General features: G+C 39.8%; 1 protein-coding gene across 1 annotated transcript in view; it reads left to right on the top strand.

Moving 5' to 3' along the window:
• Positions 1-1,678, top strand: part of LOC141476685 (protein fem-1 homolog C-like) — a 31,949-nt gene extending 30,271 nt beyond the window's left edge. Inside the window, exon 2 of the mRNA XM_074165493.1 lies at positions 369-1,678. Coding sequence (XP_074021594.1) covers positions 369-1,678 — 1,310 coding nt within the window. The remainder of the gene's footprint in view (positions 1-368) is intronic.
• The last annotated feature ends 16,573 nt before the right edge of the window (positions 1,679-18,251 follow it).

Here is an 18,251-nt window from a genome sequence, read left to right on the forward strand (position 1 = left end):
ATTTGACAAGGGAAGAAGGGAAAATATAACCACTTAAGATGGCAAGCTTAGTCTTCTGTTTTATATTTGAAAGCAAATACAAAATTGCTCATGTAGTAGAGAATTCTGGTTTAAGTTTTGAATAATGAGACATAAGTGTCCTTAAAACCTGTTTAATTCTTTTGGGTAATAACATCAAGCGTTTTGATTTGTATAGCTGCCAGGTAGCCTTGATGTTTTAATCAGGTCTTGAATGTTTTAACTTGTCATTTAAGCCTTTCATAGTCTGTAGATGTCAAAACAGATTTATTTTTTTTTAACTATTACTGTGGGATATTTGTACTGTAATTTGATTATGGCTTATGTAATTGTTTTTCTTCTTTTGCTAGGAAACACTGCATTACATGACTGTGCAGAATCTGGAAGTTTAGAGATCATGAAGATGCTTCTCAAGTATTGTGCTAAGATGGAAAAGGATGGCTATGGAATGACTCCCCTTCTGTCAGCCAGTGTGACAGGACACACAAATATTGTGGACTTTCTGACCCAACATGAACAGACCAGTAAGACAGAATGTATAAATGCTCTGGAACTTCTAGGAGCAACATTTGTGGACAAAAAGAGAGATCTACTTGGTGCTTTGAAATACTGGAAGCGAGCTATGGAAATGAGATACAGTGATAGGACTAGTATCCTGAACAAACCTGTGCCACAAATGCTAATTATGGCCTATGATTATGCTAAAGAGGTAAACAGCTCAGAAGAACTAGAAAATCTTATTGCAGACCCTGATGAGATGAGAATGCAAGCACTATTAATTAGAGAACGTATTCTTGGTCCTTCTCACCCAGATACATCCTACTATATTAGATATAGAGGTGCTGTCTATGCAGACTCTGGAAACTTTAAGCGATGCATCAACTTATGGAAATATGCTTTGGACATGCAGCAGAGCAATCTAGATCCACTGAGCCCTATGACAGCCAGCAGTTTACTATCATTTGCTGAACTCTTCTCCTTTATGCTGCAGGACAGGGCAAAAGGCCTGCTAGGCACTACTGTTACATTTGATGATCTCATGGATATACTCTGCAAAAGTGTTCTCGAAATAGAGCGGGCCATGAAACAAATCCAGTGCCCTCCTGATCCAATACAGCTGAACAAAGCCCTTTCTATCATTTTGCATTTAATTTGCTTGTTGGAAAAAGTACCTTGCAGCTCAGAACAGGAGCATTTTAAGAAACAGACTATTTACAAGTTTCTTAAACTTCAGCCTAGAGGGAAGAATAATTTTAGTCCACTTCACCTTGCTGTTGACAAGAATACTACATGTGTGGGTCACTACCCAGTTTGTAAATTCCCCTCTCTACAAGTTACTGCTATCCTGGTGGAATGTGGTGCTAATATAAATGTCAGAGACTCTGATAACAACAGTCCTTTACATATTGCTGCACTAAACAACCATCCAGGTATCATGAATTTTCTTATCAAGTCAGGTTCACACTTTGATGCCACAAACTCGCATAAACAAACTGCTAGTGATTTGCTGGATGAGAAGAAAATAGCAAAAAACTTAATCCAGCCTATAAATCATACTACGTTGCAGTGTCTTGCTGCTCGTGTTATAGTGAATCATAACATATGCTATGCAGGGCACATCCCTGAAAAACTAGAGAAATTTATTTTGCTCCATAGATAATAGTGTGCAGTCCCAGAGTGTTGTTGTTGAAGTGTGACTTGGTGACAATCTTTTTTTTGAGCGCTGTTGTGATATACCAGTATTCCCTTAGTTTGCTCCATCTTGCTCTCATTGGCTAAAGCGTTGTTGGCATCGCATCTGCAGAATTGGTTAACCAATATTTGAATATGCCATATATTATATTTTGTGTATTGTTTAGAAATGTAATGCCATATTTAGACTCTTAAAATTGTTTGCCAAAGCCTTGTCTGTTCTGGTCTTATTTGCCTGTTGGGTGTTCAGGACTAAGTTGAATATTTTCTACTGATGTCTTTTTACTACAACTGTTGTGTGGATTTTATACAGTTGGAGGGTCATCTTTTTTGGTTTTGCTTGAGTGTTTCTACTATTACTCTATTCTTTTTCTATGGATTTGTTTAACTGTGCAAGTTGTATAGACTTGTTAACATTTGCAACTACCATAAGTGCTTTTTATCTTCTCTATGCACTGACTTAAATGTGACTGTTGTGTGTGAACATATTTCTATGCAGCAGTTGGCCACTTTCAACTTAAATGCCCGTTTTAATTTTCAGTTGTTTGGAGCTCTTTTTGAGGACGCTGCCTTCATAGCATGACAAATTTTGGAGCTACATATCACCTTTCTGAACTGGAGTTTAACTTTTTTATTCTAGCTGTAACTGAGGTTGCTTTCCTCTTGATCCTCTGGAAATCTGTGCTAAATTTGGGAGAAAAAAATCTCTCTTGTTCTCATGGCAATCCACTTGAACTTTTAATCTGATAATCGTTCTCTCACATCATGTAATTAGGAGAAGAATCCTCATCATGTACAACTGACAGCTTCCCTTTTGCTCTAATGTCTTGCTTGTGTTGGTTATGTGACTAGATGTAAAGTTTGTTCAAAGTTGAACCTCAAACTTAATGATACACTCTAATGAAAAATAGATTAAATGTATGCCATAGTTTAAATTTACAAATCAACTTCTTTAGCTACAAAAGAAACTAAAGCACGTTGGTGGTGTGATGCTTATCAGTCCAGAAATATAGACATCATCAGTATCATTATAAAATAGTAAATGGCTGTATGCCAGCATAATAGAAATTCTACAGCAGTATCTCTTCTTCATTTTCAATATCTTTATTAATGCATATTTTTTTCCAACTCTGTTATCTGTCAGCTGTACTTAAAGAAAAACAGTTCTGTTGTGTATATATAGCTCCTAATTAAACTTACCTATTTTTATAGTATTTGCATAATAGCTTAACTTTTAGAACAGGAAGGGCTCTTTTGACTTAATAAGAAATCTATAAAAGAATTACATAAAGGAGAGTGAGATTCAAGTATTTAATATAATTCAGCACTTTACTGTTGGTTATTAGTAGAATTTATTATGGCACATTAGCCCTGCAACTAAGTGAAAGTAATTTGTGTCGAGTAGAATACAGTTTACCTGCAAATTTAGTATTCTAGCATATTGTATATTGTTGACTTGATGTTTCATTTCAGTGATGGGCAATAAATGGGTTTCTTGCTCCAGAAACTCAACAAGTTGATTTATGCTTTTGTTTGTGATAGAGATATTTAAAAGCCAAATTAAGTAGATAAAGGAAAAAAATATTTAGGAGTTTTTTTTTAAATTTGATGTCGGAGTATTTTTCTTTTGTGAATTAAGTTGATGGAGAATGTCTTGAGAGTATAAAAGAGTATATGTATAAAAAAAAATTTCATCCTTACTTCTTGGCTGTTTCTGGTTTTCTCTTAGTGTACAGTGTGGAGCCAACAAGCTTAGTCATTTTGGGGAAAATATTAGGATACTTTTAAACAAAGATATGTTGAAAGTAGTGCTGTTTGTATATTGCGACTTTCAAACTCTTATTTTGAAACAACTTTCACCTGTTTGTCCCATGGCATACCTATATTGTATGAAATTCTGAGTATAAGTAAATCCTCTTTGTTTCTCTTGCAAATGTGCAGCAGTAAATCTTCTATTAAATTGGCTGATTTTTTTTTCTGATTAAGCTACATGCCATGCCACCCAAGTTGTCAGTTGTGAGAACAAGTAGTTTGATTTTGTATTTCTTATTTTTGATATGCTTCTCTACTACTCTGTAAGTTGGTGTAATCAACAAATCATACCACGCTAGAAACAATCCACGTTCTACTTCAAGCCATAAAACGCATTATACTTCAAGTAATAAAAAATAGTCTTCTTTCTATATGTCACAAAGAAAGGGATTTTTAGATCACCGTTTTATACTCTGGAATCTGTACTGCTCTTTAGTGTTTGTGATTTGAATTTGTCTTTATAACTGTATAACATTCTGTTTAAAATTAGTTACTTGGAGATTATTAGTCCAGAAATAGAACTAAACAATTATGGTAGTATGCGCTGCTATTGTTAACAAAGTTTTGAATGGAAAACACCCCAGGAGAGAAAGCATATCACTATCTATTATGTGTAAATCTAGTGAGATTAGCCCCCTTACAGGGCTTATTGTTAACTACTTGGGTTTTTGGGTTTTCTGTTTGTTTTTAACTTATGAAGTACTGATTTACTGTATGTAATTCTGTCTAAATAACTACCAATACACATCAGTTCTAAAGATTATCACCTATATTCAGAATTTAATTTTGCGAGGTCATGAGACTGATGAATTCTTAACTGTGATGATATTCAAGCTTAGGTGACCAGGTGGATAAGTTAATGCATTTAGTTCCACTTTCTATTTAACCCTGTATGTGTATGTTACTGCCATTTAATTTTTGCTTCGTTTTAAAAGAAATCGGTACAGAGCCTATATTGGATAATGTGTTAAGGATTAGTTAAGGATTTACTGATTGGGAAAGGAGGGTAAGGCCCTGTCTGAGATGTCTGTGCCACTATGGCCAGCACTAATGGGTAGTAGCAGTTTTGCCCCCTCAGCCCCTAATTCAAACCAGGAATGTCTACACTTAAGTATTAATAACAACTTTTTGGACTAGGTTTTTGGTTTGTTTTGTTCTGTTTGTTTTGTTAATTCTTAGTCTTATTACCCATTCAGAGATGGGAATAAGATTATTTTAGTGAAACATGTTGATGCTAAATGCAATAGTGTTGCTAGCTGAACACAAACTATAGTAAGGACAAGGAATTAAAGAACATTCAGAACACACAGAACTGTTATCCTTTTTTGTCATATTATTAGCTCATCATTTTTCTGTTCTTCCCATTTGTTTGGGTTTTTTTTTCTGATTAAAAGTACTTTTTCAGAGCTGCCAACCCATATAGATATTGAGAACATCGAGGAAAAAATTGTATGCCCTGTGGGGGTGAAATAGATTTAAAAATTGATTAAATAATTTGCAGGTATATATTTTTAAAGACAAGGCTACTTGTTGAGACCTCTGAAGTTGGATTTATTTTTTTAAATAAATAGTCAAAGCACTCTTCTTTCTAATCTTCTTGGGCTTCCACTGAAATACTTCAGCCAGGAAGATGAAAAGTATTGTGGTTTAAAACAAAACAAAACAAAACAAAACCCCACTCCAAAACACTGTTCTTGCCAAATTCTAAAATTATATTCCTATTTTTATATTGCTTATGTCAGTAACAAGATTCCAGCTGCCTGTGGTGTCTCTGAGGTTCTAATTGGTACACCGTATAAAGGCACTTTTTAAAATGCAGGGCAACAGTGTGGTAATTTTTTCCATGTATACTCTGCAATAGTCCTTGGATAGGAGGAATTTTTATATATTACCTAATTACCAAAAGTTCTCTTTTAACACTTGTTTTGAAACTGGTTGAAATTAAACTCTTTCCACTTTTATAAAACACTATCTTATAGAAGGAATGGAATGCTATAGCAAAATTCTTACTTAAGGTTAAAAAAAGGATAAAAGCCTTAATAGGAAAGACATGTGCCGCCTCTTAGTTTTACATCAACTGCAAGTTAATAGTGGCAAGACTACTCTGGAAATAGCTTCCTCATGCTTTGAATTATAGAGTGCAATGCCTGCTATACTCTAAAATATTGACAAATGCGAGTACAAAGACTTAATACTAATTTATGTCATTTGTGCCTACAATGAAGTGGTATTTAATGTTTCAGAGTAACTTTGAGGAATATGATGGAGATATACTAGACTTAAATATAGTTCATTTTACATTGTTCAAATCTCTGCTTTGGGTGTGAAAGTAACTGTTGAACCCTCAGTGAGCAGAATGAAAAGTGATTGTTCATTTGGTTTTAACTAACTCTATATTTGTTTCCATTCTATCACAAAGACTTCCTGTGCAGGAAAATTCCATGTAATTGAAATATTTCAATTATAAATTCAAATATATCAATTATGTGTACTGAAATACTGCATTTTCTTTTTAAATTTCACTTCAGTGATAATGTAAAAAAAGGAATAACAAATATATTTCTCTGCTCTTACTCTGTTTAGGCTCCAAATGCAGATTACATTAAAGATATGTTTTGGATAACACCTGTCTGAGTCTATATACCTGTTTTCTTTAGGGTTACTGTAATACCGGTTGCTAAACCTCTTTTTCAGTTGAGTATGAATAGTTAAATGTGAATGCTGCAGCTTTAGACTTTGATCTTGTTGTTAATTATTATACTTTAAACAGACTATCATGTTTCATTCTCTTACTATGAAATGATGGTCCAGCCAAACGTTTGAATTCTGGTGATGGGCAGTAGTAAGGAAAAGGCTTAAACTGGAGGATACAGGAGTCACTTTCACAGTTTTTCTAGAATATGCAGTTGGTCATGCTATTTACTCTGTTAAAACATAGTAGTGTTTGTTTATAGCATAAACAAAAGTAACTATCAAGATCTTGTAATAAATAAGCAACAGACACTTTTCCAAGAAAGTTGCACAAATTAATTTTTTTATAGCTTTTGAAGTCTCTTCCCTATTGCTTCCATAATTTAAAAAGAGAAAATATATTCAAAGTATGAGAGAATTATGGCAAGATCCTTATTAAAGAGGTCTTCAAAAGTCTTGTGTTCTGTAGAACATTACCATCAGAATTCTGAGATCTTTAGAGTTATGCACAGTAGTCATACTTAAAAGGCAGGGTACACTTCATTTCAGAGTTTATTTAGACTTATTCTTCATTGGTAACAAACAGCATCAAGAAGATGAGGCACTGGATGGGGAAAATTGGTCCAGAGTTCTCACAGTAAGATAATTACATAGATGACTTACTGAATCAAATATAGAATCTCTTAATTAGGAAACAAAGAACTGGAAAGAATCACATCGTTATTCATCTCTCTGCAGTTGCAGATGATGATAGATGTTTAGTCCAGAAGTGTCTGCTGGCTGTCTAAACTGTGCCTATGCAAAATCTGTCATCTCTGTCCATGGCTGGGATTAATTTTCCAACTCTCTCCAATTCTCTTTGTGCAGAAGTATTTCTCCAGATGTGATGACTTGCCATCACCCCCAGTGAACTCAGCTGTCCACTCTGCCTCTCCCATCTGCTCTTGTGTTGCACTGCTAGTTGGAATCAGCTGCCAAACAAGTCAGCCCCTTTCTGCCAATGATGTGCAGTTCTTTGTGAAAGTTGGATGCAGAGGATGAGTAATGGTGGCTATTCAAACATAAAAACCTATGAATTCAAACTTCCCTCCACCTCTGATGACCCTTTTCTAGCCATTCCATTGTTGTTTCACATTGGGAACAGTAAAGAAAGAGAACACAATTGCTCCCAGCTGTTTCCTGTTTCCCAATCTTCCTCTGCCACAGCTGTGGCTGACTCCAAGCCCATGTTAAAATGGGAAGCACTTGAAAAGATTTGGTCCTTGCTATGTTTTGAGTAGTTTGTGCTATTTCTAAATGATATTAGTTAGAAAGCAATAGGATTGGAAGAAATACAGGGTTTAGTGTGCTTGTCTATTTTTCATTTGCCTGCTTCTTCAAACAAGGTAAGGATACCTATGTTGTTGCTTAGTCTCCTTGTTAATGTGAAATTTAGGCTTTCTTATTCACTCTGTGCAATGTATTTTGTCTTAGGTGAGGTTGTGGATGAGTACTATGCAGTTGGTGGTCTAAGTTGTTATAAGTCTAACCAAATCTCATTGTAGAATAAGTAACATTAGCTTTCCTCCTGTGCAGAAGGTACTTAAAAGCTTTGTGCTTGTTTTAGCACTTTTTCATATGCTTTGGTTCTTTCAAACACACTGATTTTGCAGTTTGTGGCTTCTGAAAAATCTGCCTTTAATGTGTTACTTCCCCGTTGTCTTCCCGAGTTCCACTAGTTTATCCACTAGGCTGCTGTTTGCTGCTGCTAGAAGGTCCCTTCCTTTTCCTATACACAGCAGATAGCATGCTCTGGCACACCTTGATCCTTCTGTCAGCAGTACCGATAAGGGTAGGAGACAGCAAAAGTGGTGAGCAAGCTATATAGAATGCAATAGTTGCTCCTGTTCTCCAGAAGTGAGAAGCAGTGTGTTGATCCAGTGTGTGAGCTGATGCAGGCAGGATGCAGGAACAACCACAAAACCATGGATTAAGGGCAAAGAACAAATTTAATCTCAATACCTCATGGATCAGGGAACCTCTGAAGCAGCACCTGGGCAGAGGCAGGTAAGCAGGGGACGCAGGCACCGCGCAGCGAGAGTCCTTATTAGCAAGAGAGTCCTTGTTAGCGAGAGAGAGATCTCCCACTTGCTGTTTGGGTGGGCCTGTATTTCAAGGATTCTGGCAGGCAGAGTTTTCCGCTGTGCTTTGATCTCTTCAACAGCAGGGCAGGGATCTCAGGCGTGTTCGATAAGGTGCCCCTGAGTCCATCCCAAGCCTGTGTCATCTAAGTGCAGACGTCTTACTTGTTGAGCACACAGAACTAAGCAACAATTAGTGTGATAGATGTGTTTTCCAGCACCCCACATGCGAGTCACTTGAGCATATTTACAGTCCTCCTCACCAATCTTCCGTTACTTTCCCACATCCAGGCAGCTGCCTACTTGGAGTTTGCATCAGGAGCTAGGATGAGCACCAGTCTAACTGCCTGAATGTATTGTTCTAATCATAAATGGTATAGAGATAAGCTAGTGGAGTGCCGCTCTTTCTTAATAACTCCTTGAACCCTGCTCCGTTTTGTCTTCAACAGTGTGATGTTTTTCTATGCTGGCAGAAAATATCCAGGAAGAAAAGTTCTAAGTGATGAAAGAAGGGCGTGCTACTACTGTAAAACAAGGCTCGTTTATAAGGCAATGGTAAATTTTATTTGGGAGGTGATGGTGGTGAGAAGATGTTAGAAGAATACTCAGTGAGAAAATGAAGTATCCTTATTGGTGGCAAAAAGTAGTGCAAGGCAATTACTATAGATAAAGCATCAGCATCTGTACTCACATATCATAACCTCCCAGATTGGAAAAGATAATACAGTAACACTTCAGTAATGTTAGCAAACTTCAACCCCAAGAAAAGAAACAAAAGTAGAGATAATAGCTTTGTGTCTTCCTAGTAGTTAAGAATTTATACATAGTCATTGAAGTATTCTCTGATACGGTACTAAAAATTTCTGTGATCTTCTGTGCTTGATGTGAAGTCACTGAAGTCCCTTCTATAAAAGGCCTCTCAGTACAAACTTTTTACCTTCTAGGCAAAGTTAATCTGTACTGTCTACTCTTCAGCAATCTGCTTGGGTAAAAGAGAACTCTTGAAGTGAGGAAATACTCCAGCAGGGACAGAAACAAACAAAAAAATGTTCTAAGTGTTGTGCAACAATATCAGAAAACTAAAGAGTAACTTGATGCTGAATAAATTCTTGTTCAATGAAGTAACTTCAGAAACCGGAAAAGAATGTGCATTCTTTTCTTAATGCAGGAATTCTTTCTTGACAACTGAAACAACCCATTTCCTTTATCTGTAAAAAATTGAATAAAGATCTCAAGAAAAGGTTAAGTTGAAATTGTATAGATCTTTTATTATTATTATATGTTCTTCCAATAAAGGTTTCTTAGCTCACGGTGAGAGGCAATTCAATAATTGTTCAGATGGTTGAGTTCTGGGAATGTTGCTGTTACTGTTCAAACTGAAGAAGTTAGCTGCTTTTGGATGGAGGTGGGGCTCCATATTAACCAAGGCTATTTAAGTTGTTGTTTGTTTGTTTTTTTTTTTTTAAAAACCAAAAAACTTCCAAGAATTTGTAGTCTCTGTCTCCTGCACAAGCACTTAAACAGTGCAGACTACTGAAAATGTCCTCTTGGACTTAGCAGCTAAAGTTGAACACATGTTGGGTATCAAACAACAGCTTAAGAAGCTTAAGACATTCCGTTGCAGTTAATAAGGCAGGGTCCAGCAAGTGTGCCTGTATTAAATCAAAATATGTGTGTATAACACTGTTTGTTGCAAGAGCTGTGAACCATCCTTAGTAATTACCTATGCTCTCAAAGTCTATTCTCTCTTTATTTGTCTCAAGTAGCAGAGGCAAAGCAGAGTGACTGAAAGTCACAAAGAAGCAACTTCAGAGATATCAAGGCACTAAGAGAAGCAGAAGTATTAAACATCATTGTTTTATTATTTGTCTGGCTATTAGATACTGACTGCAGGGGAAAAAATCTGCGCTTGGACAGAGATATTCACTAAGCAGAAAACTTCACAAAGATTATTGGGGTTTGTACATTTGATGGCATATCTGGGTAAGTAGACGCTACTATTTTGGTCTGGCACACTTATATAAACGTGTGACAACCTAATATAGCAGGGAAAAGAAATCTAAACCTACATTTGTTTCCTTTCCTGCTGTGAGTGTGTTACAATCTGATTGCGAGTCACCTCATACTCCAGCCCTGCAGTTATCTCTTGGATGAAATCTGATAGGCATGTACAGAACGCTGCCATTGAGGCTGCTCATTAAGTGGAAGGAGAAAGAAGAGTGTGTTCCAATATCGATAAAAATGTGATCTTTTGAAGAGGAACACCTAGAGACTTAAGTTCTGTAGATTGTGGGGTTTTTTTAATTATTTCTTAGTCTTTTTTATAAACTCATTTGGTTTTGTAATAACCCCAGTTCTCTTTTATATGCAACAAAATTACTTTTATCTGTACTGTTCAATTTCCTCCATCTCCAAGGCAGTTATACCAAAAGCCCACTGGTACTCTTTTGGGTCCTTGAAATTCCCTCTACTGAGGTAGTCGGATGCATGGAGCCTCTGGGCCAGTCACAAGGGGATGATGTTGGGATCCCCCTGTCACTCCAGAAATACAAATGGGTTCCGCCCCTTTGATGGCATTAGTGTACACTGTGTACCCGTGTCCACTAGAGCCTTATACTCCTGTGGGTCTGATGTGCCAGGCCATCAAATCCACACAGTCCAATAAACCCAGTTGTCCCTTTCCCCCACCTGGCTGGAGGCAGGGCCCCTCTAATCCTGGTCATAGTATCCGTTACTCACTTCTTGCAGAAATGACTTGGAAGTCCCTTCAAGAGGATCAGAAGTAAGATCAGGCCTTCTATTCTGTCTGGGGAACTGCCTGCTGGAAACTGGGGTGGCACTCTTCCTGGAAGGATCCCCTTTTGTGGTTGTTCTTCCTTGCAACTCCTATACCCGTGCCTGTAGGATTGAAGTAGGTTGTCCATCCCACTTCCTCATGTCCTCTCTGTGGTCATGCAGGTAGATGCCTCATGGTGTGTACCCTCTATATTCTCTCTCGAGTAGAGAAATGCCTACTCCTAATAGCTGAGATACTGGCCTGTACAGGTGTGGAGTAGGACATGTTCTCTTTGAGTTGCTGGAACTTCCAGGACAGTTTCTCCACAGCTGAGATGAGGGGGGAGGAGACTTTCTTCCTATCACTGGAGTAGACCAGCCCAGTCACCTCATCCACCGTTGGTCCCTGTTTGCCTTTCTGTTCCGTCACTGCCAATGACCTGGCATATGACGGTGCACTCCATACAAACTTCTGCCACGTGAGCCTTGTGCATTTGACTTTATCAGGATTTGTGGGTAAGTGTACATTGTCTGGGTCATAATAAGCCATCTCCTGCATGGCTAATTCCCTCAGGTACTGGGCACCTCTCTCCATGGTGGTCCACTTGCTTGGATGACATACAACATCTTCACTGAAGGGGTACCTTTCCCCCACACCTGACAGGAGTCGCCTTCAGAGGCTGAGGGCTTGTATCTTTTTCCCAATTGCCTTGTCGATGCCCCCTTCCCTAGACAGGGATCCTAGCTGTTTGGTTTCCCTACCCTCTACTTCAAAGCTACTGGCCCCATTATTCCAACATCAGAGCAGCCAGGTGACAATGTGCTTGCCTGGATGGGGGCTGAAAACTTTGCATATCTCAAACTCATGGATTGAGATAAAGGCAGTTTAACAGAACAACAAAGGAAAGAGGAAGCAAACAATGATAATACTGATAGAGGAATATACAAAATATGACTCATGTACCACTGCTCACTGACTGGAATCAAAGCCCAGCTTGCTCCCAAGCAATGGTTTCCTGCCTCCTTCCTTGGCCAGCTCCTGACTATATACTGGGCATGGCTCACATGGTATAGAATACCCATTGGACTAGTTTGGGTCAGCCACACCTGCCTGCTGTTTCCTGTCTTGGCTCCTTGTGAAAATTAACCCTGTCCCTGCTGGAACCAGGGCACCCACCTAGAGCTGGTTGCCTAGGACCATGTCCACATGGCTTTTGAATATTTCCAAGGAGGGAGACTCCACAACCCTTTTGGGCAACCCCTTCCAGTGCTCAGTCACACTCACAGGAAAAAAGTGTGTTCTGATTGTTATGGTTTGAAGAACCCACAACAACTTATTGTTGTTTAGACAATTATTCCATCACTCGAATTATTCTGTCATTGTTGTCCCAAAGTGAGGTTGTTTACCTGGTATGTAGATGTCAATATACACACAGAGTAGATGTATTATTTATTTATTTTCCCGTTTTGGAACAACATGATGACCCCTTCCCACCTGGGAAGGGGAATCGGGGGGGGGGGGGGGGGGGGGATAAGGAAACTCGAGGGTTGAAATCTAAACAGATTTAATTGAATAAGGTTGCATAATTAACATTAACACTAAAGAACCAATATTGATCCCAATACCAATAGAAAATGTATGAGGATTATACTCAGCCAATCATATCACTAGGAAGCTGTGCACTCCCAGCAGTGGACAGCGAATGTCGGACACTGTGAGTGTTGTCCCAAAGCGGAGTTGTTTACACAGTGTGCAAGATGCCAATATACCCACAGAGTAGAGATATTTTTTTTAATCTTTTTTGCACAGAGATGGGTGCAAGGTTTCCCGATGTTAAGAGCTAACCAAATACTACCTGCTTCCTGAGAGATTTTGCCCCTATTCCCCTTTCTTCATATTTCCCCCCAAAATAACTCTTTGCAGTAGTGTTGCACCATTGTGTCACTGTTCAACTGCGGGAGGAGTCAATGTAATCCCTGGTCAGAAGGTCGGTGTGTGCTGGAATCCAGTCGGATCGCTGCTCCTCAGTTGAGTACGGCAAGACAATCCGGGCAAGGCTGCCAGCACAGTCCCATCTGGGGTGCCAAAAACTGTTGTCCCAAATGGGGTTGTTTACCCAGTGTGCAAGATGCCAATATACACACAGAGTAGAGATATTTATTTAAATCATTTCTGTGCAGAGCTGGGTGCTAGGTGGTAATTCACAAAGCTAGCATGCCAGTCTACAAACTCCTTGGAATATTTATATGGTTTAAAACACAGAAATACGCACCCTTAGTTATAATTTTTGGTTAGTACCTTTTCTTAACAATTTCTACTGGTTAGTACAATCTCTTGCTTTCATTTAAAGCTACGATGTCCTTTAACTGATGTGCGCACACTCCAGTACAGTGGGGGGAGTAGTTCTGTTCAGTCTCTAATCGAGTTGGTGGTCGCAATCTCCCACTGCTGCCTTTACCTTTCCTGCAGTCACTGCAGATCTTTGTTGACTTTATGCTTCTTCCAGTAGCTGTCCGGTTTTCAGCCAGTTCTGGTGCCTTCTGTGGTGGGATGTTCCTTGTTATCAGCCTTCTGATCTTCTTCAAAGGTATATTCATTAGCAAGGCATGCATTATTTATACAGTGTCCTGTTTCATAAGGCCTTGTAACCTTTTCACAGCTCTTTGTTCTTACTTAGTGAGAGATTCTACCTTTTAAAGTACATTCTACCTCTTTAAAGTACACGAGTGCTATGGCTTCAGGAGGAGGGAAAGGCCTCAGGGGTCCAGCACCAGGGCAAGAAGTTCTCAAATCGCAGCCATTAAGGAAGAGAGAGAAACTCCTCAGCAAACTTTCTAATTTATATTGAATGTGACATCCGTGGTATGGAATAATCCTGTTGGCCAGCTTGGGTCAAATGCCCAGGTCTTGCTGCTCCTCATCCCTGCACCTGGTGAGCTCAAAAATGCCGAGACCTTGAAACCTGCATACCATAGCTGGTTATAAAGCAAATATTTTCACAAATTCAGACACTAGAGTCTTCTAAAAATGCAGTTTTCCCAAGCATTAGAAGATACCTTGCTAAAAGTAAAATTACTGAAAGAGAAATTAATCCTGTGACATTCAAACCAGGACACTGATGTTCACTCAGAACCTCCTGTGTTTCACTTTGTCTGTTGTCTCTTGTCCTATCACTGGGCACCACTGAAGAGAGCCTGGCTCCGTTGTCTTCACAGCCTCCCTTCAGGTATTTGTATACATTAAGATGCCTCCTGAGCCTTCTCTTCTTTTGGCTAAACAGTCCCAGGTATCTCAGTCTTTCCTCATAAGAGATGCTCTAGTCCCTTAATCATCTTTGTGTCTCTTTGTTGGGCTCTCTTCAGTATATCTATGTATCTCTTGTACTGAGGAGCCCAGAACTGGACACAGGACTGCAGGTGAGGCCTCACCAGTGTTGAGTAGAGGGGAAGGCTCACATCCCCTGTGATCTGTCTGATCGTAGACACTCGGAGCACTCACACGCAGACAGCACTCTGGCTGAGCAGCATGGAAGTCTGCAAGTGAGAATATACACATACATACACTCGTGTTCAAGGTAGATTCCTCCAGCAGCTAGGCTCAGGCACTCTGCCCAGTAGGTAGCCCTGGATCTTGGTCTGCCCCATTGCTGGCACCTGGCTGTACAAGCCCCTGAGGCCCCAGCCTCACTCCACATGCAGCTGGCCAGGACTTCTCTGGTCCCATAGCTGACCCTGTGTCTGCCCCCCATGCTCTCACCCTTAGAAGACACACAGGTGCTCTCACACCTAGAGCTGGTCCTTAGAGACTCACCCCCTTGCTCCTAGGCTGCCTCACTTATTCATTGATTAGTCTGACGATCTTTATTAGTGATCATGCTCACTCATGTACCTGCGCTTTCTCCAGTTGCCAGCACCAGTGACATGTGGGCCCTCTGACCTGTCTTCTGACTCCAGTTGGTGACACTCAGACACCCATATGCACACAGAATAGAGCGCCCCTCGCCTAGGAAAGGGTTAGAAAGGAGTTTAGTAAGACAGGACAGACTGTGCTGATCAGGCGCAGGGCATAGCCAGACAAGCGTACTGACCAGCTAACTACACTCAACTGACCCTTTTTATCCCCTTATCCCTCTATTTTCCCACTCTTCTTCCTTCCCAAATCACCTAACCCCCTCCCTTTTCCCACCTTTGGTTCTTCCTCTAAATGTCCCGTAAGTCCTGTGTGATCCCATCCCCACATCCCATAGTGTGTCCCACACCCCTAGGCAGCGACCCCCTTAGTTGGAAAGGTGACCTATAAAGTTGCTCCCGATGACTCATGGTGATGGGTTTCATGTCTGGACTGTGGGGCTGATAGCTCTGCTGAGACAGCCCTGGGAGGGGCCTGGGCAAGGTGTTCATTCCTTGGGAGTCCTTGATTTGGGTTCCTGCTGGCAGTGTTGCCCCTGTGCCCCTCTGGGTTTCTGGAGATGGGCCTGTGATGGGCTGATGGCCACCTGGGAGGAGACTGGGAATGTGTTATTTGGGCTCCCCCTCCTGTTTGTTATTGTCTCTCTGAGCTCCTTTGTTGGGTGTGCAGATGAGCTATAACCACAAAACCGAATTACTAGTTATGCTGGGGTTTCTGCACATGTGAATTGGTTGTGTGTTGCACATGGAACAGGAAGTTAAATCAATTAATTTGTCAAATTTGTCTAGCGCTGAGTGCCTGCAAAAATCTGAATGTATAATGTTACCATTCTGCACAGAAAGAGCAAATATATTTCAAGTACAAATCTGTTGGCTGAAGATTTGGCTGGGAAATCAAAATCTATGTTAGACAATTACACTGACAGCTGAGTAGTAGAAGTATTACAGGGTTAGAGCAGATCCACTGTCCTTTCTGTGCCCTGCCATGGAGTTGAGATAGATGCATCATCTTTTAGTGCCTCATTTTCCTATTTGTAAAATGAGGATCACCTTTCAATTGCTGTTTATTTAGTTATTAAGGCCTTTGTGACAAGTGTCTGTTGCTTGCTACGAGGTCTATACAGGACTGTGATCTTGAGTTTAGATCCTACTCTGGTCCTCCCTTGGTGAGTGCAGCTCAGCATAGTTACAGACATATAAAGAGGTTGGATTTATACAAAAGGAGGGCAGTAACTAAATTCAGGATGACCTACTTAGACCAAGTGTACTAGGTTACTAGATACTAATGAAATTCAATGTAAAGAGCTATGAAGCAGTAAAGAAAGGAAACTACAGCAATCTGAGGTCACCTTCAGTTATATATCATAGAGCAAGCATGTTAATGGAGAATGATTTGGAGATTAAAGTAATTGAAATAGTAAATAAACATTCTGCATGATATTTCAAATCAGTGCATCAGAAGATTATGCCTGCCTTGAAAAATCTCTTAGTAAAAGTGCTGAATATAAGGCAGGGAAAAATCATCTTCACCTAGTTCAATAGAAAGCTCTTCTCCCTGCCCCCCATTTCAAGGTGTCTATCTGCAGAATTGAAGTACTACTCAGAATTGTGAAGGAGTCCAAGACAAAATGGAGGTTTTTTTTAAATGTGTTCCCCATTAATAATGTGTATGTAGCTCTGTGGGGGATTTTACTGAGCATCGTCTAGCTTTATTGAAGGGGCATGTGTTTCATTTTAATGTGATGACAACCATACTGGGACAGAAACAGGTCTTCCTTGGAAGAAAAACCAAAGTTTGGATTTTTTTCCTGGGAGAACTTCTTGTTCAGCCCTTTGAAAGCTTAAATTTGGGTGTTTGTAGGTATGTAGTTCCTGGCAAGAGCTGCTGTAAAGAGCCGAGTTTGACCTTATCTTAAGGCACTGAGAACTTTGCAGATGAGGAGCTTGATTCATTTTATTAAGAGAATAGGTAGGTGATGGGAGCTTGTAGTGCAGAGTTGATTTATAGTGATAGGAGGGTCTGCTAATGTGGAACCTGGAATATGCAGAGTCCTGAAGGTTAGTTGCTATAAAAATGTTCTTGCTACAAAATGGAAGTGTAAAAATTGGGCAGTAACAGGGTGACATGGATTATCATGAAGGGTTTTTAAGTAGCAGATCTGATCAACTCACTTTTTCTCTAAGATAATTTAAAGGGGCAGGGGCAGAGGGAGAAGAAATTGCTATTAATATCTTAATTTCCAAGTTTGAGATCAACAGCTCATGGGGTGGCTAGAGTCTACCTCTCAGTAGAGGATGCTCTTAGCCTTGATCAGGTTCTTGCATCCTAGGAGCAGTAGTACACACCTCACAGGGTACTGCTAAGTCTTTGGCCTGCAGTAAATATATAGTTTTTACAAAACAAACAAGCAAGCAAACTAAGTAACCCCAAACTAAAGACCCTCATCAAAATAAATGAATCATTAATAGACAGGTGTCCTGGTTTGAGGTAAAACAGAATCAACTTTCTGTTCAGTAATTTTACATCTTAACTAGGCCTCTTCTAACTCTCTGAAAATTAACTGCATATTGTGGAGAAAACTGCTCGTTCTCAGTGATAAGACCAATATTTGTACTTCATGCTAAGGAATGGTACACAGAGAGGCTCTTGCTTATACTTATTGCTATAACAACCAAGGACAGCTAATTTTGTTTTTTGCCCCATTGGAGGGTCAGAAATGGAAAAAGTGTAGAAGGGTCCCACCTGTAGGGAGGAGCAGACAGGACAAGTGACCCAAACCTGACCAACAGGGGTATTCCATCCCATCTGCCCCATGCTCAGCATAAAAGCTGAGGGATCAAAGGGACAGCTCTTCTTTCTTCAATGGCCGATGTCTGAAGAGGACCCTGTCTGTTCATCTGCCTTTGATTCCAATCTCTGCATGCCTGACTCCAAAGCTGTAGTCTGGTTCCCATCTGTTGCTGAGTTCAGTCTGGGACTTCCCCAGTGCCTGCCGGTGATGTCATCCTGGGAGCTTGATATAGTTTTGTATATATTGTGTCTATTTAATTCTTTCCTTTTTGATTTTAATATTAATACTTCATTAGTTTAGTTCCTTCTAAACTTGTTGTCGAGGTTTTGACCAGATTGACCAATCAGAATGACAGATGGCCCCTCCCTCCCCCCTCTAAGGAAAAGGGAGGAGAGGAAGAGATAAAAGAGATTTATGAGTTTAGAAAAAACTAAACTACTTA

This window comes from Numenius arquata, chromosome W, assembly GCF_964106895.1.
Source record: "Numenius arquata chromosome W, bNumArq3.hap1.1, whole genome shotgun sequence".
NCBI classification, from domain to species: domain Eukaryota; kingdom Metazoa; phylum Chordata; class Aves; order Charadriiformes; family Scolopacidae; genus Numenius; species Numenius arquata.